The sequence below is a fragment of the Pan troglodytes genome, chromosome X (genome assembly GCF_028858775.2).
Source record: "Pan troglodytes isolate AG18354 chromosome X, NHGRI_mPanTro3-v2.0_pri, whole genome shotgun sequence".
NCBI lineage: Eukaryota > Metazoa > Chordata > Mammalia > Primates > Hominidae > Pan > Pan troglodytes.
The window spans coordinates 75,395,594-75,417,326 of record NC_072421.2 but is presented as its reverse complement, the minus strand read 5'-3'; the positions used below and the strand labels follow the sequence as shown (position 1 = coordinate 75,417,326).

The following is a 21,733-nucleotide window of genomic DNA, read 5'->3' as shown; positions in this document are numbered from 1 at the left end:
AAGGAAAAGATGATGAAATTATCTCCTGGGTTTTTTTTTCCTGATTGACTCAATAAACTCAAAGGTATTTTTGATAGGAAGCCATTCTCTTTTTGGATAAAGTTGCTCTCTTTTTACAAAAATTATTATTATTATTTTTTGAGATGGAGTCTCGCTCTGTCACTCAGGCTGGAGTACAGTGGTGCTATAACAGCTCACTGCAATCTCTGCCTCCTGGCCTCAAGTGATTCTCCCAACTCAGCCTCCTGAGTATCTGGGACTACAGGTGCACACCACCACCATGCCCAGCTAATTTTTTGTATTTTAGTAGAGACGGGGTTTCACCATGTTGGCCAGGCTGGTCTCGAACTCCTGACCTCAAGTGATCTACCCGCCTCGGCCTTCCAAAGTGCTTGGATTACAGGCGTGAGCCACTGTGCCCGGCCACGTTTCTCTTTTAGAGTAACTTTCTTATGTTTCTTTGAACCATCTCAGGGAATAGAGAACATCTACTGTGGATAGCTTAGAGAAGATGAAGGAAAGTCCCCCTGTTCTATGTTTGTGTTAACTTGTTTCTGCTTTAGTTTGGTGGGAAAAAATCCCATTTACATGTAAGAAATTATTTAGCTAAGTGTTTTTTTTAATGCTGTTTCTTAGAAGTTTTGGTTATGTTTTTGATGTGTTTATATAAAGGAAGTTTTTAACTTGGACCTTTAAATTTAACTTAATGAAGCTGTTATTTTTAGGTGTTCAGTTTATGTGGGATTGCTGCTGTGAGTCTGTGAAAAAAACAAAGAAATCTCCAGGTTCAGGATGCATTCTTGCCCACTGTATGGGCCTTGGTAAGACTTTACAGGTAAGAGCTGAAGAATATGAAGGTATCCTGTTTTTGTGGATTCATTAATATATATTGGATTCTATTATGTTTCAGGCACAGTCGTAGGGGCTGAAGATAAAGCAGTGAACAAGAATAACAAGATCTGTCTCCAAGGAGCTTATATTCTAGTGGAGGAGAGAGCTGCTAATCAAATAAGAAATATGTACTTTCAGAAAATGAATGTTAAGGGAGGATATTGAGTTAGGAAAGGCATCTTTTAGGAGGTAATGTTTGAGCAGAGGTCCTAATGAAGCGAGGCTGTGGGGTTTCAGGTATGGCCAACAACAACTGCAAAGATTCTAAGGTAGAAATTACCTTTTTTTTTTTTTTTTTTTTTTTTTTTACAACTTTTAATGGTTTATGATGTTAAAGTAATGACAAAGTAAAGTATCTTTTACTATTAAAATTGCTGCATTTCTAAATGGCAGGAGTTGTAGCAGAGATGTAAAATTGGTGAATGTATTTGTACTTTTAAACCATAAAGTAATTATAGAGTTAATGGGTCAGAACACATTAAAGTGGAAAAATATTATGTAACATGATTCTCTTCTAAATGAGCGATGGTATTTTTTGAAAGACTATAGGGACATTCTGTGGAGACCTAGGACTTAGTATTGGTATGGGATCATTTTATACTATTCACATTGATCATAGAATCATGGAGCTTTAGAGTTGGAAGAGCCTGATACATCATCTAGTTGAACTTTGGCATTTTACTATCTCTTTCCCTGTGCCTTGCCTGGTTTGGAAATTCTGGCCGTTTATTGTTTAAGCAAAACAAAGCTATAATATTGTAAGATTGCTTAATTTATTAAATTTTTTTGTGGATATTTAAACGAAGGTGACAATCTGTTTTCTTATAGGTGGTAAGTTTTCTTCATACAGTTCTTTTGTGTGACAAACTGGATTTCAGCACGGCGTTAGTGGTTTGTCCTCTTAATACTGCTTTGAATTGGATGAATGAATTTGAGAAGTGGCAAGAGGGATTAAAAGATGATGAGAAGCTTGAGGTAACTTATTTTAAATGTTTTCTATTATTAAAATAGTCACATGAAATTCATATAGTAAACTATTTTTAATTTTTTTTAATTTTTAATGTTTTTTAACCAGTGATGCATATTTCAGTGGGAATATTTAATATTCACATGTTTTTAGTAGCTACTTAAAAAAATCTTTATTTCCCCACAAAAGGTTTCTGAATTAGCAACTGTGAAACGTCCTCAGGAGAGAAGCTACATGCTGCAGAGGTGGCAAGAAGATGGTGGTGTTATGATCATAGGCTATGAGATGTATAGAAATCTTGCTCAAGGAAGGAATGTGAAGAGTCGGAAACTTAAAGAAATATTTAACAAAGCTTTGGTTGATCCAGGTAAGGTATTAATAGACAGTGACATAGAGAAGCAAGTTGAATAAAATATGTGTTTATATTTTAACAAATAGTAATTGCACAGCTACTAAGTATCTGGTCTTTGTTGTGGTTATCCTTCAGGTTTTTGCCTTTTAGAAAATTCTTAGTATTTCAATAGAATAAATCACCCTTAATGTCGCCAGCTGTTCAGAATTTATTTGCTGAGTCTGAAAGTGTTTAGGGTTTTAGGGGATACCTTGTAAACACTTAAAAATGCATCAAATGCCTGTGTTGCAATCAAAGATTCTTCCAGCTATCCAAATATTAGGTGATAACAAGAGCTCTCTCCATATCCTGAAAACAGTTTGTGTCTTTCCAAACTTCATGTCATTAGAAGAATTGCTGCTTGCTTATCTCCTTTTAAGGGGCCATCAGTATGAAAGGTTAATATTTTCAATACTGTTGATCCTTATGTGATAGTAATCTGATGTGAGAGCCAGATGTTGATATATTTGCCACTTGGAAAAGCAACACGTTGTACTGTCTGCAAAACTAAAATTATTTTTTAATCTACGATTATTAATTTGTGCAACTTTTTCTTCATATGTTTATCTTGTCATATCATATTACTTTAAGACACTATTGAGGTTTTATTTTTGTTGAGAAAGTCTGGATAATTGTCATTGTCAAAGTGATAGTAATCTTTAGAATCCTTGGCTTTGCCTCTTTTTTAAAGATAATGAGGTAGTTAATACATAGCAAAATAACTGCCATCACAAATCTAAGGCCTAATAATAAGTTTATCTCTTTCCCACGATTAAATAGGTGTCTATAAATCTTGTGGCTGGTTTATTGTTGAAAAATTATAAGCTAGTGTCTAGTATCATTGTAGCAGATTTTTTCCACAAGATTTCCTTGAAACTGTTTAATACAACAGTTTCAGGTGCTTAGTGTACTTATTTGTTCATGAAAAAAATGAAGAAAAAAAAGAAATTAAAGCTTCTAACATGAAGGGTAACATTTGTCATTGCCATATTTTATCATTTAGTGACATTTAAAAAAAATTTTTGGCCAGGCATGGTGGTGCACTCCTGTAGTCCCAGCTACTCAGGAGGCTGAGGCAGAAGAATCGCTCAAACCTGGGAGCTGGAGGTTCCAGTGAGCCAAGATTGCGCCACTGCACTCCCATCTGGGTGACAGAGCGAGACTCCATCTCAAAAAAAAAAACAAAAAACAAAAAAACAAAAAAAAACTTTTCATTTTGGAATAATTTTCTGTTTACATGAAAGTTGAAAAGGTAGTGCAGAGAGTTCCCATATACCCTACATCTGGTTCCTCAATTGTTAACATCTTACATTGCCATGGTAGATTTGTCAAAACTAAGAAATTGACACATTATTATTAATAACTTCAAACTGCATTTGTATTGCACCAGTTTTTCTATCCAGGGTTCTACATTGTATTTAGCTGTCATGTCTCTAACAGTCTTCTGGTCTATGACGGTTTCTCAATCTTTATTTTTTCATTATCTCATCAGTCTTAAGGAGGACCGTCCAGGTCGATATCCTGTAGAGTGTTCTCTGATCTGAATTTATAGTTTTTCTTGTGATTAGACTGAGATTAGACTGAGGTTTTGAAAGAATATACCAGAGGTGACATACCCTTTTTGTCACATCATATCTCATATCGGGGGTACATGATAAGCACTTGCTGTCACTGATGATGTTAACTTTCATCACTTGGCTAGGGTAGAGTTTGTCAGGTTTCTCTCCTGTAGAGCTGCTACTTTTACCTGTCCCTCATCTGTTCATTGGAATCCAGTCACTCAATCTAGCCCACCTGAATGGGAGGATGGTGGAAATTAAGCTGTATCTCCTATAGTGGGTAATATCTACACATAAAATTTGGATTTTTTTAAAGAAAAAATTATCTTTTCTTACCCATTTATTTAGCCTTTGATTTATTTAATTATATACTCATCTATTTTTAGTTTGTGCATTGGACTATAAACCATTACTGCATTTTGTTTTTTTTTTGCTCAAATTGTTTCACTTTGACCATTAGGAGCTTTTTTTAAGGTGAGGTCCTCTACCCTTTGATATGTCCCTATCCTTTTGGCTTTGAGCACTTTATTACTTTCTGGCATTACAGGATGCTCCAGGTTCATGTTATATTGTCCCGGCCCCAGAATCAGCCATTTCTTGAAGACATCATGGTTCCTTTTACTGAAAATTGACATTTACAAATGTAAACACACCCATATAATTTGCAAATATATCCTTCCATTCTGTGAGTTGTCTTTTTACTTTTTTATATCATCTTTTCAGTACTAATCTTTAAAATTTTGATTACATTTAATTTACCTATTTTTTTCTTGTGTTGCTTTTGCATTTAGTGCATATCCAAGTATTCATTGCTTAATCGAAGGTCATGAATTTTTTCACCTGTGTTTTCTTATTTTATAGTTCTAGCTCTTGTATTTATGTTTATGATCTATTTTCAGTTTATTTTTGTATATGGCATGAGGTGGGAGTCCAACTTCATTTTTTGTATTTTGATATCCAGTTGTTCTAACACCATTTGTTGAAAAGACTATTCTTTCTTCATTGAAGAGTCTTGACACCATTGTTGAAAATCAATTGACCATAGATGTATGTGTTTATTTCTAGGCTCTCAATATTATTGTATTGATCTATATGTCTGTCCTTATGCCAGTGTGATATTGTTTTAATTACCGTAGCTTTGTGGTAAGTTTTGCAATCAGGAAGAAGTCCTACAGCTTTATTTTTCTGTCTCAAAGTTGTTTTGCTATTTGAGGTTCCTTGAAATTTCATTTGAATTTGATGATTGGCTTTTATATTTCCTCAAAGAAACTAGCTGGGATTCTGTTAGATATTGCATTGAATCTGTAGATTAATTTGAGGAATATTGCCATCTTAACAATATTAAATCTTCCCCTCCATGAACATCTAATTTCTCTCCGTTTATTTAGGTCTTTAATTTCTTTTAATAATGAAATTTGATTTAGGTCTTTTAATTTCTTTAGTGTAAAAGTCTTGGACTTATTTTCTTAAATTTATTCCTAAATATTTTATTCTTTTTGAGCCTTTTGGAAATAAAATTGTTTTAATTTTATTTTCAGATAATTATTTGTTAGTATATAGAAATACAACAGATTTTTGTATACTGATTCTGTATCCTGCAACTTAGTTGAGTCCATTTATAAGTTCTAATAGTTGTATGTGTGCGCTCACGCGTGTGTGTGCGCGCACGTGCGCGATTTAGTTTTCTATTAAGAAAATCATAGTCTATGAGTAGAAATAGTTTTACTTTTTCCTTTCCAATATGAATATCTTCAACTTCTTTTTCTTGCCTAATTGCCCTTCTTAGAAATTTCCATACAATGTCGAACGTAAGTGGTCAGAGCAGTTGGTTGTCATGTTTTTGATCTCAGGGAAAGCTTTCAGTTCTCCAACATTAAGTATGACATTAGCTGTGGATTTCTAATAGGTGTCTTTTATCAGGTTGAGTAAGTTCTACATTGGGTTATATTTTTTGTTTGTTTTAATAATTAAAAAAATAAATACCTAGATTACCCTTGTTAAAACTTAAGAGGGGCTGGTTTCTCCATTAGGTTTTATTGGAAGTTCTTCAGGAAACTGAAGCTCTACTTTTATTTTATTTTCCAGAGTATATATAAGTATTAGAGATAGTTCCTCTGCCATAGCTGGGTAACCATCTGCAAGAAGAATATTCTAATATCCATCATGTATAACATGGAATATATTAAAACTGTTGTTAAGTTTTAAGGTTTAGTGATAGTATCTAGATATAATTTTCTTTGCCACCTAAGTCTAAAGTGTCAGGATCTGTTCAGTACTTCTAAATTTATTAGAAGGGATCTGTTAAGTATAACACTTAATTTTCCAGTACATGTTTTCCATTTTATGCCCAATTTATCTTCTCTGATTTGGAACAAATTAGTGATAGTGAAGAATCATATAAATGGCAGCAGAGTATGTGAAGACTGAAGTTTGGGTGTAATGTCAAAGAAAAGTCTAAATTGAAGTTCAAGATGGAAGCAAAATGTCAGAACCAGACAGTTTTGGGTATGAGATTCTTAAGGATGAGCTGAGGTTGTAAACTTATAAGGTAGGCTATTAGATCAGAAGCCTGGAAAATTGGGAGTATGTATCAGGATTGGAAACAGTGTTTAGAGCTGACCAGAGTTAAGATAGTAGTGTTCATCTTTCAACTTAGCTGCTCTGGTTATCTATTCCTGCGTAACAATTATCCCAAGCCTTAGTAGCTTAAAGTGACAAGAATCAGCTGGGTGCAATGGCTCATACCTGTAATAACAATACTTTGGGAGGCCAAGGCAGGAGGATTGCTTGAGGCTGGGAGTTCGAGGCCAGCCTGGGCAACATAGTGAGACCCCATATCTACAAAAAAATAAAAGAATTAACCAGGTGTGGTAGCACACACCTGTAGTCTCAGCTATTCAGGAAGCTGACATGGGATGATTGCTTGAGTCCAGGAGTTCAAGGAAGCAGTGAACTATGATCACTGAGATCATAATCATCACAGAGTGTGAGACCCAGTTTCTTAAAAAAGAAAGTGACAACATTTTGTTAACTTTCCTAGTTTTACTGGGTCAGGGATTTAATAGAGGTTTACTTGGACAGTTCTAAACATTTTATCAACTTTTCTCTCTAATATCTTTATGGTTTTTTATGTAAAAAAATTCAATAGGTGGCAATGTAACACTGAAAAATAATTTGCATTTATTACTATTATAATAGCATGTGACAAAACCTTTATTTGACCTTTCTTCCCTAACTTACCATTTGTTTTGAGGCATATTTTTCTACTTAATGTACTTAAACAATCTGGTGGAGTTTTCTAATTCACATTACTGTTTTTAGAAGAATGTTCCACATTTTGTAGCTTGAGAGGACATAATTTTTATGTGTGTGCATGAATGTGCATATGCACAGGATTAACTCAAGGTACTGTTTGCTTTAAGCAATAAGATATATCTATGTAATTTTATAAAATAATGACAGGTTTCCATAGTGTATTGAACCATCTTAAGTTAACAGACTCTTTTAGTCAGGCTTGAATTTTTGAACAGAAGAAATTTTCTTCAAGTCTTTCTCTAAATTCCTGTTCTTCTGCTCTCCAGAGCCTCATGGCTGCCATTCCCCCTGTAGTTTCTGTATAATTATTTATAAGTGTAGGTATTTTGAAACCCTCCTATCTGATATATATATGTCATTGTTTGGGAATTAAGTTTTCTAGAAAGTATATAAGGTAACAAACATTTCATTTTATGTAAGTATGTATGTATGTATTTAGGGGGCAGGGAGATGGGGATCTCATTCTGTTACCCAGGCTGGAGTGCAGTAGCATGATTATAGCTCACTGTAGCTTCAAATCCTGGGCTCAAGTGATCCTCCCAGTTCAGCCTTCTGAGGAGCTAAGACTACAGGAGTGTGCCGCCATGCCCAACTACATTTTTTTTTTTGGTAGAGACAGGGTCTTACTGTGTTGCCCAGGCTGGTCTCGAACTCCTGACAACACCTAGATAATTATTTGGAGATGAGGATCTCACTATGTTACACCAAGCTGGTCTCGAACTCCTGACACACAACTAATTTTTTGGAGACGAGGGTCTCGTTATGTTGCTTAGGTTAGTCTTGGCCTCCTGGCCTCAAGCAATCCTTCTGCCTCAGCCTCCTGAGTAGTAGCTGGCATTACAGGTGTGAGCCACCAAGTCCAGCTAAAACTTACTCCTTTCGAACATTAAAAATACTTATTTTTAATTTTTTATGTTAGTAAATGTTATATACATTCCTATCTTATAATTCATATTCTATTTAATATGATGAATAACATGTTTAATATATGAATAACAATTTTAACTTTTTCATTGACTCAGGGTTATTAATGAGTGCATTTACTTTTATTTTTATTTTATTTTATTTTTTTTTTGAGACGGAGTCTCACTCTGTCACCCAGGCTGGAGCGCAGTGGCGCGATCTCGGCTCACTGCGAGCTCCGCCTCCTGGGTTCACGCCATTCTCCTGCCTCAGCCTCCCGAGTAGCTGGGACTACAGGCGCCTGCCACCACGCCTTGCTAATTTTTTTTTTTTTGTATTTTTTTAGTGGAAACGGGGTTTTACCGTGTTAGCCAGGATGGTCTCTATCTCCTGACCTCGTGATCCGCCCGTCTTGGCCTGCCAAAGTGCTGGGATTACAGGCGTGAGCCACCGCGCCTGGCTTACTTTTATTCTTAATTCTTCTAGTTCTTCAGATATCCGTACTAACCATAGGGCTACCACTCTCCTTCCATTGCCATGCCAACAAATAGTTCTTTTAAGTTAAAGAAATTATAAAAGTAATACATATCCTTAAGCAAAATAAAAACAGAAGAAAATGTTGTATATTGAAAAGTAAAAGTTCCCTACCTCCTAGTCTCATTATTGTTTCATTTATATCCTTATAGGAATTTTTTGTGCTTACAGAAGCATGTATTCTCCTTATTTGGTATTGCAACATTTAGGTGGTCCTCAAAGCCACCCTCAGGCTTGGTAACTCATAAGAAGGACTCACAGAACTCAGAAAATCCATTAGACTCATGGTTATGGTTTATTACAGCAAAAATATACAAATGGGATCATAATATGGATAACTATTCTGCAACACACTCCTTTTTATTTAATAATATATTTGTCATATCTTTCAAGGTTTGCACATAGAGATATACATCATTTTTTCAGATTATTTATTTTTCTATAAGTTATTGGGGTACAGGTGGTATTTGGTTACATGAGTAAGTTCTTTAGTGGTGATTTGTGAGATCCTGGTGCATCCATCACCCGAGCAGTATATACTACACCATATATGTTGTCTTTTACCCCTTGCCCTCCTCCTACTCTTACCCCAAAGTCCCCAAAGTCCGTTGTGTCATTCTTATGCCTTTGTGTCCTCATAGCCTAGATTCCACATATCAGTGAGAACATTTGATGTTTGCTTTTCTATTCCTGAGTTACTTCACTTATAATAATAGTCCCAAGTCTCATCCAGGTAATTGCAAATACTGTTAATTCATTCCTTTTTATGGCTGTGTAGTATTCCATCATATATATATGCCACAATTTCTTTATCCACTCATTCATTGATGGGCATTTGGGCTGGTTCCACAATTTTGCAACTGTGAATTGTGCTGCTATAAATATGCATGTGCAAATATCTTTTTTGAATAATGACTTCTTTTCCTCTGGGTAGATACACAGTAGTGGGATTGCTGGATCAAATTGTGGTTCTACTTTTAGTTCTTTAAGGAATCTCCACACTGTTTTCCATAGCGGCTGTACTAGTTTACATTCCTACCAGCAGTGTAGAAGTGTTCCCTGATTGCTGCATTCACACCAACATCTACTGTTTTTTGATTATGGCCATGCTTGCAGGAGTAAGGTGGTATCACATTGTGTTTTTGATTTGCATTTCACTGATCATTAGTGATGTTGAGCATTTTTTCATATGTTTGTTGGCTATTTGTATATCTTCTTTTGAGAATTGTCTGTTCATGTTCTTAGCCCACTTTGTGGTAAGATTGTTTGGTTTTTTTCTTACTGATTTGTTTGAGTTCATTGTAGATTCTGGATATTAGTCCTTTGTCAGATGTATAGATAGTGAAGATTTTCTCCCACTCCGTGGGTTGTCCGTTTACTCTGCTGACTGTTCCTTTTGCCATGCAAAAGCTCTTTAGTTTAATTAGGTCCCGGCTATTTATCTCTGTTTTTATTGCATTTGCTTTTGGGTTCTTGACCATGAAATCCTTGACTAAGCCAACGTCTAGAAGGGTTTTTTCAATCTTATCTTCTAGAATTTTTATAGTTTCAGGTCTTAGGTTTAAGTCCTTAATCCATCATGAGGTGATTTTTGTATAAGATGAGAGACGAAGATGCAGTTAATTCTCCTACATGTGGGTAGCCAATTATCCCAGCACCATTTGTTGAAAAGGGTGTCTTTTCCCCACTTTATGTTTTTGTTTGCTTTGTCGAAGATTAGTTGGCTCTAAGTATTTGGGTTTATTTCTGAGTTCTCTATTCTGTTCCATTGGTCTGTGAGCTTATTTTTATACCAGTACCAAGCTTTTTTGGTGACTGTGGCCTTTACAGAATAGTTTGAAATCAGGTAGTGTGATGCCTCCAGATTTGTTCTTTTTGCTTAGTCTTGCTTTGGCTATGCGGGCTCTTTTTTGGTTCCATATGAATTTTAGAATTGTTTTTTCTAACTCTGAAGAATGATGGTGTTATTTTGATGGGGATTGCATTGAATTTGTAGATTGCTTTTGGCAGTATGGTCATTTTCACCATATTGATTCTACCCATTCATGAGCATGGGATGTGTTTCCATTTGTTTGTGTCGTCTATGATTTCTTTCAGCAGTGTTTTGTAGTTTTCCTTGTAGAGGTCTTTTGTTAGGTATATTCCTATCTTTCTTGTTTATTTATTTATTTATGTATTTATTTATGCAGCTATTGTAAAAGGGGTTGAGTTCTTGATTTGATTCTCCACTTGGTTGCTGTTGGTGTATAGAAGAGCTACTGATTTGTGTACATTAATCTTGTATCCGGAAACCTTGCTGAATTCTTTTATCAGTTCTAGGAGCTTTGTGGAGGAGTCCTTAGGGTTTTCAAGGTAAACGATAATCATCAGCAAACAGGGACAGTTTGACTTCCTCTTTACTGATTTGGATTCCCTTTATTTCTTTTTTTCTTTTTCTTTTTTTGAGATGGAGTCTCGCTCTGTCGCCCAGGCTGGAGTGCAGTGGTGCGATCTTGGCTCACTGCAAGCTCCACCTCCTGGGTTCACGCCATTCTCCTGCCTCAGCCTCCCGAGTAGCTGGGACTACAGGCGCCGGCCACTACGCCCAGCTAATTTTTTTTGTATTTTTAGTAGAGACGGGGTTTCACTGTGTTAGCCAGGATGGTCTCGATCTCCTGACCTCGTGATCTGCCTGCTCAGCCTCCCAAAGTGCTGGGATTACAGGCGTGAGCCACCGCACCCGGCCCAGATCCCCTTTATTTCTTTCGTCTGATTGCTCTGGCTAGGACTTCCAGTACTATGTTGAAGAGGAGTGGTGAGGGTGGGCATCCTTGTCTTGTTTCCGTTCTCAGAGGGAATGCTTTCAGCTTTTCTCCATTCAGTATTATGTTGGCTATGGGTTTGTCATAGATGGCTTTTATTACATTAAGATATGTCCCTTGTATGTCGATTTTGCTGAGGGTTTTAATCATATAGGGATGCTGGATTTTGTCGAATGCTTTTTCTGCATCTATTGAGATGATCATGTGATTTTTGTTTTTAATTCTGTTTATGTGGTGTATCACATTTATTTACTTGTATGTGTTAAACCATCCCTGCATCCCTGATATGAAACCCACTTGATCATGGTGGATTATCTTTTTGGCATGTTGTTGGATTTGGCTAGCTAATATTTTTGTTAAGGATTTTAGCATCTATGTTCATTGAGGATAATGGTCTGTAGTTTTCTTTTTTGGTTGTGATCTTTCCTGGTTTTGCTATTAGGGTGATGAATAGGGATGAATTAGGGAGGGTTACTTCTTTCTCTGTCTTGTGGGATAGTGTCAGAAGGATTGGTACCAATGCTTTGAATGTCTGGTAGAATTCTGCTGTGAATTGGTCTAGTCCTGGACTTTTTTTTCTTGGTAATTTTTAAATTGCCATTTCAGTCTCGCTGCTTGTTACTGGTCTGTTCGGGGTATCAAATTCTTCCTGATTTAAGCTAGGAGGGTTGTATTTTTCCAGGAGTTTATCCACCTCTTGTAGGTTTTCTAGTTTATGTGCGTAAAGGTATTCATAATAGCCTTGAATGATCTTTTGTGTTTCAGTGGTGTCAGTTGTACTATCTCCTGTTTCGTTTCTCAGTGACTTTATTTGGATTTTCTCTCTTCTTTTCTTGGTTAATCTTGCTAATGTTCTATCAATTTTATTTTATCTTTTCAAGGAACTAGCTTTTTGTTTCATTTATCTTTTGTATTTTTTGTTTTGTTTTGTTTCGATTTCATTTAGTACTGCTCTGATCTTGGTTATTTCCTTTCTTCTGCTGGGTTTGGGTTTGTTTTGTTTTTGTTTCTCTAGTTCCTAGTGACCTTAGATTGTCTGTTTGTGCTCTTTCGGACTTTTTGATGTAGGCGTTCAGGGCTATGAACTTTCCTCTTAGCACTGCCTCAGCTGTATCCCAGAGGTTTTGATAGGCTGTGTCATTATTGTATTCAGGTGGAAGAATTTTTTAATTTCCACCTTGATTTTGTTTTTGACCCACTGCTTATTCAGGAGAAGGTTGTTTTCCATGTATTTGTGTGGTTTTGAAGGTTCCTTTTGGAGTTGATTTCCAGTTTTATTCCACTGTGGTCTGACAGAATGTTTTACATAATTTCAGTTTTCTTAAATTTATTGAGGCTCATTTTACGGCCTGTCATATGGTCTGTCTTGGAGAAATTTCCATGGGCTCTTGGATAGACCGTGTATTCTGTGGTTGTTGGATGAAATGTTCTGTATATATCTGTTAAGTCCATTTGTTCCAGGATATAGTTTAAATCCATTGTTTCTTTGTAGACTTTCAGTCTTGATGACCTGTCTAGTGCTGTCAGTAGAGTACTGAAGTCCCCCATGATTATTGTGTTGCTGTCTATCTGCTTTATTAGGCATATTAGTAATTGTTTTGTAAATTTGTGAGGTCCAGTGTTAGTTGCATATATGTTTAGCATTGTGATCTTTTCCTGTTGGACCAGGCCTTTTACCATTATATAATATCCCTCTTTGTCTCTTTTAACCGCCGTTGCTTTAAAGTTTGTTTATCTGATATAAGAATAGCTACCCCTGCTCGCTTTTGGTGTCCATTTTCATGAAATGTCTTTTTCCACCTCTTTACTTTAAGTTTATGTGAGTCCTTATGTGTTAGGTGAGTCTCCTAAAGACAGCAGATAGTTGTTTGGTGAGTTCTTATGCATTCTGGGGTTCTGGATCTTTTAAGTGGAGCATTTAGGCCATTTACATTCCATGTTAGTATGGAAATGTGAGGTACCATTGCATTCATTATGCACCTTGTTGCCTGCATACTTGGGGTTTTTCATTTTTTATGTTTTTTTTTTTTTTAACTTGTATTTTTGTTTTATAGGTCCTGTGTGATTTATGCTTTAAAGAGGTTCTGTTTTGATGTGTTTCCAGCATTTGTTTCAGGATTTTGAGCTCCTTTTAGCAGTTCTTGTAGTGGTGGCTTGGTAATGGCAAATTCTCTCATCATTTGTTTGTCTGAAAATGACTGTATCTTTCCTACATATATGATGCTTAGTTTCACTGGATACAAAATTCTTGTCTGATAATTATTTTGTTTGAAGTGGCTGAAAATAGGGCCCCAATGCCTTCTAGTTTGCAGGGTTTCTGCTGAGAAATCTGCTATTAATCTGATAGGTTTTGCTTAATAGGTTATCTGGGGCTTCTGTGTCACAGTTCTTGAGATTCTTTCCTTCGCCTTAACTTTGGATAACCTGATGACAATGTGCCTAGGCGAAGATCTTTTTGCGATGAATTTCCCAGGTGTTCTTTGTGCTTCTTGTATATGCATGTCTAGGTCTCTAGCAAGGCCAGGGAAGTTTTCCTTGATTATTCCCCCAAATATATTTTCCAAGCTTTTAGAATTGTTTTCTTCCTCAGGAACACTGATTATTCTTAGGTTTGGTAGTTTAACATAATCCCAGACTTCTTAGAGGCTTTGTTCATATTTTCTTATTCTTTTTTCTTTGTCTTTGTTGGATTGGGTTAATTCGAAGACCTTGTCTTTGAGCTCTGAATTTCTTTCTTCTACTTGATCAGTTCTATTGCTGAAACTTTCCAGACCATTTTGCATTTCTAAAAGTGTGTCCAATGTTTCCTGAATTTTTGATTGTTTTTTCTTTATGCTATCTGTTTCCTTGAATATTTCTCCCTTCACTTCTTATATCATGTTTTGGATTTCCTTGCATTCGGCTTTGCCTTTCTCTGGTCCCTCCCTGATTAGCTTAATAACTAATGTCCTGAATTCTTTTTCAGGTAAATCAGGGATTTCTTCTTGGTTTGGATCCATTGCTGGTGAACTAGTGTGATTTTTGGGGGGTGTTGACCAGCCTTGTTTTGTCATATGACTAGGGTTGGTTTTCTGGTTCCTTCCCATTTAGGTACCCTCTGTCATAGGGAAGGTCTAGGGCTGAAGGCTGTTGTTCAGATTGTTTTGTCCCACAGGGTGTTCCCTAGATACAGTACTTTCCCCCTTTTCCTGTGGTTGTGGCTTCCAGTGATTGTTGTCTCTCTTCTGGGTCTAGCCACCCAGCGAGTCTACCCGGCTCCAGGCTGGTACTGGGGTTTGTCTGCACAGAGTCCTGTGAGGTGAACTGTCTATGGGTCTGTCAGCCATGGATACTAACGACTGTACTGGTGGAGGTGGTGTAGGGTGCAGTGGACTCCGTGGGGGTCCTTGACTTTGCTGGTTTAATGCTCTATTTTTGTGCTGGTTGGCCTCCTGCCAGGAGGTGGCGCTTTCCAGAATGCATCAGCTGTAGTAGTGTGGCGAGGGACTGGGGGTGGGCGGGGCCCTAGAACTCCAAAGAGTATTTGTCCTTTGTTTTCTGCTATCAGGGTGGGTAGGGAAGGACCATTAGGTGGGGGCGGAGCTAGGCGTGTCTGAGCTCAGACTCTCTTTGGATGGGTCTTGCTGTGGTTGCTGCGGGGGATGTGGTGAGATTCCCAGGTCACTGGAGTTGTGTACCTAGAAGGATTATGGTTGCCTCTGCTGAGTCATGCAGGTTGTCAAGGAAGTGGGGGGAAAGCCGGCAGTCACAGGCTTCACCCAGCTCCCACGCAAACCGAAAGGCTGGTCTTGTCTCACTCCCATGGTGTACCGCACCCCCTACCCCTCCAGCGCCGAAACAGCCCCGAGTGTGTTTGAGTCTGGCTTGAAAACTTGCCCCCGGCTTTCCACCTCCAAGCTGCAAAAGAAAAGGGCTTTAGTTCATCCCCCACCTGTGAAGTCTGCAATCTGGATTTGCGCCCTCCCCGGAGTTCTGGCCAGAAGGCTTCTTGCCCCATTCAAATTGTTAAAAAGTTCAGCTAGAGAAGTCCTTCTCCCTGTGGAGTTTTACCCTCTGCTCTGATGGCCACCCTCCTGATGGATCCCTGTGTTGCCAGGCAGGAATGGGCTGCTTGGGGATCCAGCAAGCTCCCAGTGCCTTTCTGCTACTTCCTCTACCCCTGTATTTCGCTCGGCTTGGCTTTCTCACTTAACTCCAGCTAAAGTCAGGAATTTCTCCTGCAAACAGACCTTCAGCTTCTCCAGTGGGGGTGTGTCTACCTCATTAATTTTAACTCTGTGACTTATTCCATTATCCCATGGTTTAAGCCCCATTTACCAGATCCCCTCTGACAAATTTTTAGGTTGTTTTCAATTTTCCTCCGTAACAAACCATGCTGCAGAGAACATTCTTTTATGTATCTTTGGGTGCCTGTGGAAGAGTATCTTTGGGACCAATTCCTAGAAATTGAAATATGGGTCAAAGGGTTTACACATTTTGCATTTTGATAATTATTGTAAAATTGACTTCCAAAATTTTTGATACTAATTTAGACTCCCACAGAGTGTATGAGAGTACCCATTTCAACGCATCCTCATGGATACCGAATATTAAGTGGTAAAACCATTTAAATCACTGCTGTAAAAGGCATTTTTTTCTCTGTAGAAAATGTTTTCGGATTCAAAGTAAGGGATGCATAATTTTTAAATACAAAGCTAGAGATTTTAGTTTTACAAAATATTAGTTTTCTTTTGTTTTTTTTTTTTGTTTTTTTTTTTTACTATTTGTGTAGCCCCAACTGAATACTGAATAACAGTTGTTATTATTTGATCTGTCATACTGAAGCTGTTACTTTTGAAGTCATGTAAAAGTTGCATTTTCTCTAATGCTTACCAGATGGGAGATAGTTTGACAGCTGCTTTGTTGAAATCAGCAATTAAGTAATATGTGTGTATATGTTAACCAGCAAGCAAATAGAGTATGTATTATGCCCTGGAAAAAATATATATCAGCTGGGCGTGGTGGCTTATGCCTGTAATCCCAGCACTTTGGGAGGCCAAGGCGGGCAGATCACTTGAGGTCAGGAGTTTGAGACCAGCCTGACCAACATGGTGAAACTTCGTCTTTACTAAAAATGCAAAAAAATTAGCCAGGCGTGGTGGCAGGCACCTGTAATCCCAGCTACTCGATAGGCTGAGGCAGGAGAATTACATGAACCCGGGAGGTGGAGGTTGCAGTGACCCAAGATTGTGCCACTGCATTCCAGCCTGGGCGACAGAGGGAGACTCCATCTCAAATAAAAAAAAAAAAGAAAAGAAAAAAAATATATATGTTATTTTAACAAATAAGCCTTTAGTATTTCTTGTAAGAGTCCACAGATGCTGTGGAACATATTTGTTCAGGTACAAATGCATTCCATAGTAATAAAATGTTGTTACTTTTTTATATTGCAATCCCAAATATTTTCTGAGTTTAAGCTTTTAAGATCTTTTATAGCTTAAAAGCTGTTCTCCCTACCCTCCATACCCATGTAACAACCAGTTTCACTTTCTTTTATCAGTTAAAATTTTTCCCTAGCAATGAATGTTAGTTATTTGGACTAAGTGGGAAGTATTATATGGTCTATTGTGACATATATTATTCTTAAAGTGTAACTTTTGAAATTTGTCTTTTCATGTATATATACATTGCTCTTAGTCTTTGCTGATAGTTTAAGTTGATATACTAATGCTGAAATAGCTTTAAAGACTTTTCAATTTTAAAAGACATTTTTAAAAATAGGCTATGTCTGTTGGGGGAACTTTTTCCCTCTTGTTGTTTTTATTTTTGCTTATTTTTGTAATCTCAGAGGACCCTGACTACCATTTATAGTGGTATTTCAATGCTCTACCATTTGGATATAATTAATATAGTTAGTGCTGTATTAACCAAATACAGGAGCAGATAAAATATGTTTATACTTACAACGATGTCATTTTATCTTCCTGTAAGATCAGCACTTTAAAGGGATTAACTTTATTTACTTAAATGGATCACATTTTCAGTTTTATTATATATTAATTGTGTTATTTTTCTGTTTATTTTTGTAGGCCCTGATTTTGTTGTTTGTGATGAAGGCCATATTCTAAAAAATGAAGCATCTGCTGTTTCTAAAGCTATGAATTCTATACGATCAAGGAGGAGGATTATTTTAACAGGAACACCACTTCAAAATAACCTAATTGAGTGTGAGTTAATATCTCTGATTATGCAGTAGAATATCGGTATTTCCTCAGATATATTTTTGTAACTTTACCATTTACCTTTCTTCTACTTATTCTAGTATAGTCCTAGACCATGATCTACATAGGTTCATCTTAGTCTGCTGTGAAAGAATAACATACTTTTCAAATGAGATGCTTTATAAATATGAGTGGTAAAATACAGTTAAGAGATACGCTATTGTGAATGTTCATATATAAATATGGAATGTGAATTATTGCAAGAGTATCAGAAGTCTTAATGATTGCTTTAGAAAGTACATAAGCATATGTGATTACTCCAGATAATTTTAAGGGGATATTCCAGTTTTGGGGCATGTACTGTCAAGAAATCAGAAAGAAATGGGAACTGTGAACATTTTAGTAAAGTGGAGATGGGAGAAGGAGAGGTTTGCTGAATCCATGGCAGGACAGTTTGCTGAGGCTAAAGGTAGTTGATGTGAACCTAGGGAAGTGACTTGTGAATTTCCCTCATTTTCGTATGTCTGTGGTGACACTAAAGAAGGGAACATGAGATTATTCAGCAAGTAACTAATTGAAATTTCCTGTTATAATCTCTCACTTTTTTTCTTTTTCCCACTGTAATGGCTTTTTGTTATTTTTCTCTGTGTTACATTCCTTTAGTGTATTTATGGTAACTTTTTGCTATTTTATTATTTGTAATACTAGTCATTTCACTTTAGCCTATACTTTATGTTTGTTTTTATCTGTTCCAGTTTTCCTCTTTTCTATTCTGTTACCCTATTTATAGAAATGCTGTTTCATATTGTGGTCCTATATAGTATGGGACAAGTGATGGCTCTGTTAATTTTTACAAAATGGATTAGTCTTACAAAATACATTAGTAATTAATTTTTTTTTTTTTTACTATTTGTGTAGCCCCAACTGAATACTGAATAACAGTTGTTATTATTTGATCTCTCAAATATTATTTGGTTATTCTGGAAATGAATCAGTTAATATAAATTAACTTGCATAGTAGCTTATTACCTCCTATTTATTGTTTTGACTTAGTATCTCCTTTCTTCACAAGATAGCCTCACTGACCATAAAATCATGGTTAGATTAATGGACCACTTGTTTTGTACTTCATATCTCTTATAAAGAATAGTGAGTTTGAATAAACTGTCCTTAGGTATTTTTAAAAAACGTTCATGTCTAGTATTTAGGGATGGTTTTTACTTCAATTTTCTCTCTCGTTTTGGTAATTCACTTGTAGATCAGACTTATAACCATGTTTATTCTATACTTAGCTTGATATTCTTTCTTTATAGCTTAATTCTAATGCATGTGTTTTTGACATGAGCATTTCATTGGGGAATTTTTCTAAGTCTTTTTAACGATTGTTAATGTTGTTAATGAATAATGTCTTCTCTCTTAGATCATTGTATGGTTAATTTTATCAAGGAAAATTTACTTGGATCCATTAAGGAGTTCAGGAATAGATTTATAAATCCAATTCAAAATGGTCAGTGTGCAGATTCTACCATGGTAGATGTCAGAGTGATGAAAAAACGTGCTCACATTCTCTATGAGATGTTAGCTGGATGTGTTCAGGTACAAATATGTTCCATAGTAATAAAATATTCTTACTTTTTTATATAACAACCCCAACATATTTTCTGAGCTTAACGTTTAATAATTTTGTGTTTTCTTTCCCGCTGTTTCAGCAGATAGTTTTACAGTTATATCTCCTTGCGTTGTCTTAAAAAATTTCTGCTGCATTCAACTTTTAAAAAAGAAGTTCCGCTGAGAAGTTTAAAACATAGTTAATTCATTTGCCAGGTGTAAAGCCTCATATCTTATTATGTTAATGTTTAGATTTTTCATCCTTAAGATAGGGAGTTCCTTGAGAGGAACATAGCTACTATGATGAAGTTCGTATGCTCACCCTAATTCTGTAGTACAGTATTATAAATCTCACTTTTTTGAAATGGTTATAGGAGAGGCCAGTATGAATTAAGAGAGGAGCCACTTTTAAAGTAATCCTGGAGAAACAGTTTTGTTACTTTCAAGTATATATAATAACCTGAACAGACTAGTGGTGTTGTTTACATACAGATTTTCAGTGAATCTATATTAATGAATGGATAAGTGTCTAGAGACTGAGCTGGCAGTTAATAGATCTCAAGATACGCACTTTCTCTGTAGATGTTAGGTACTGATGATAGCCTCAAAGATGTTTTAACAAATGAGACAGGCTATTCTTTTGGTTGGATATACAGTTTGCTCTCCATATCTGCAGGTTCTGCATCCATGGATTCAACCTACCATGGATCAAAAATATTTTTTTAAAAAATAGATAAAATGGACAGAGGCTAGGTACAGTGGTGCACACCTGTAATTCCAGCACTTTAAGAGGCCTAGGTGGGAGGATCACTTGAGCCCAGGAGTTCAAGGCTGCAGTGAGCTAAAATCATGCCACTACACTCCAGGCTGGGTGACAGAGCAAGACCCTGTCTCTAAAAAAAGTTTTAAAAAATTAGCCAGCCACGGTGGTGCGCACCTATAGTCTCTGTCACTTGGGAGGCTGAGGCAGGAGGATTGCTTGAGCCCAGGAATTCAAGACTGCAAGGAGCTAAGATTATGCCACTGTACTTCAGCCTCAATGATAGAGTAAGACCCTGTCTCTTAAAAAAAAAGAAAGAAAATAATTAAGAAAAAAATGGATGATTGTGTCTGTACTGAACATGTACAGACTTTTTTCTTGTCATTATTTCCTAAACAATAGAGTATAGCAACTATTTACATAGTATTTGTATTGTGTGAGGCATTATAAGTAATCTGGGGATGATTTAAAGTATATGGGAGGATGTTTATATGTTATATGCAAACACTACATTATTTATATAAGTGACTTGAACTTTCATGGATTTTGGTATCTGTGGAGGTGGGGTGGGTTCTGGAACCAGTCTCCCATAGATACTGAGGCATGACTGTACTTGCCATCATTATAAGGAGTAGTTGTTCCATTTGGTCAGGTTGGCTACATGTGCTAGCAAGTACCCTGTTTCTGTATTGCTGCTACTACCCAGGCAGCATTTTTCTTTCTGGTTTAAGGAGTAATTTCTATTTAGCACATTGGCGTTCTGTTTTTCTACTCTTATAATAAAATGGTTTCAAGAGTGCTTGTAGATGGGTTGCTTTCTTAATTGGGCAAATATTCCCTCTAAAATTATATGTTATTGTTTGACATATTAGCATATCTTTCTAAGAAGCCAACTCAGACTGCATTAGACTTTGATTCCTAGGTTTTATTACATGATTAAAGCAAGGCATTTTGCTCACACTACCTACTACATCCCCTCCATACCTTTTGTTATTTTTTTTTCTGTACAGAGAAGACTATTTTGAAAACTTAAATTGTTCACTTGGTAATGTGATTGCTTCAATTTAAAACCTACCTGGTGTGTTGCAGTGTCTTTTTACCAGTGTACCATATTGTATAGTCATATGAAATACATTGTGTAGATAATTGTGGGTTTAGAAAGGGTAAATATATTTAAGAAAATATTTTCTTATATGTTTAGTGCCTATTTATTTATGTGTATATTTCAGTTATAAGCAATGAGAACTTGTAGTTCATTCCTGTTAAATATTTAGATTAATTTTCATTCTCTTTCTTGTTAATTACAGAGGAAAGATTATACAGCATTAACAAAATTCTTGCCTCCAAAACACGAATATGTGTTAGCTGTGAGAATGACTTCTATTCAGTGCAAGCTCTATCAGTACTACTTAGATCACTTAACAGGTAACCAATACACCTTGTTGATTTCATCTTCTCTATAAAGACATTCTTTTTCCAAAGAAGATTATTTCAGTCATCTTACTATGTCTGTTGTTCTTTTTCAGTTTTGCATTTGAATAAAATGGGTATGCTTAAAAGCATAAAATATTTCTAATTAAAACACTGATGCTGTCAAAATTAAAATCAAGAAGCAAATTGATGAAAAAGATATACAGCACATATGAATAATGCCCTTAATTTGTAGAGAGCTTTTATTTCAGAAAAGTTATGAATGTGAATAAATCCATAAAAGAAGATATACAAAATTCCAGAGTATTTTTTTAAAAAGTATTTACCCACATTAATAATAAAAGGTGTATAAGTTAAATTCATGAGTTTTGTT

General features: G+C 36.1%; 1 protein-coding gene across 1 annotated transcript in view; it reads left to right on the top strand.

Annotated features, from left to right (window-relative positions):
• The window catches only part of ATRX (ATRX chromatin remodeler), a gene marked incomplete at its 5' end in the record, with an annotated part of 213,219 nt that overhangs the window by 83,227 nt on the left and 108,259 nt on the right, over positions 1-21,733 (top strand). The window contains 6 exon segments of the mRNA NM_001009018.1: positions 726-835; positions 1,720-1,866; positions 2,048-2,225; positions 17,430-17,567; positions 18,982-19,157; positions 21,237-21,354. Coding sequence (NP_001009018.1) covers positions 726-835; positions 1,720-1,866; positions 2,048-2,225; positions 17,430-17,567; positions 18,982-19,157; positions 21,237-21,354 — 867 coding nt within the window.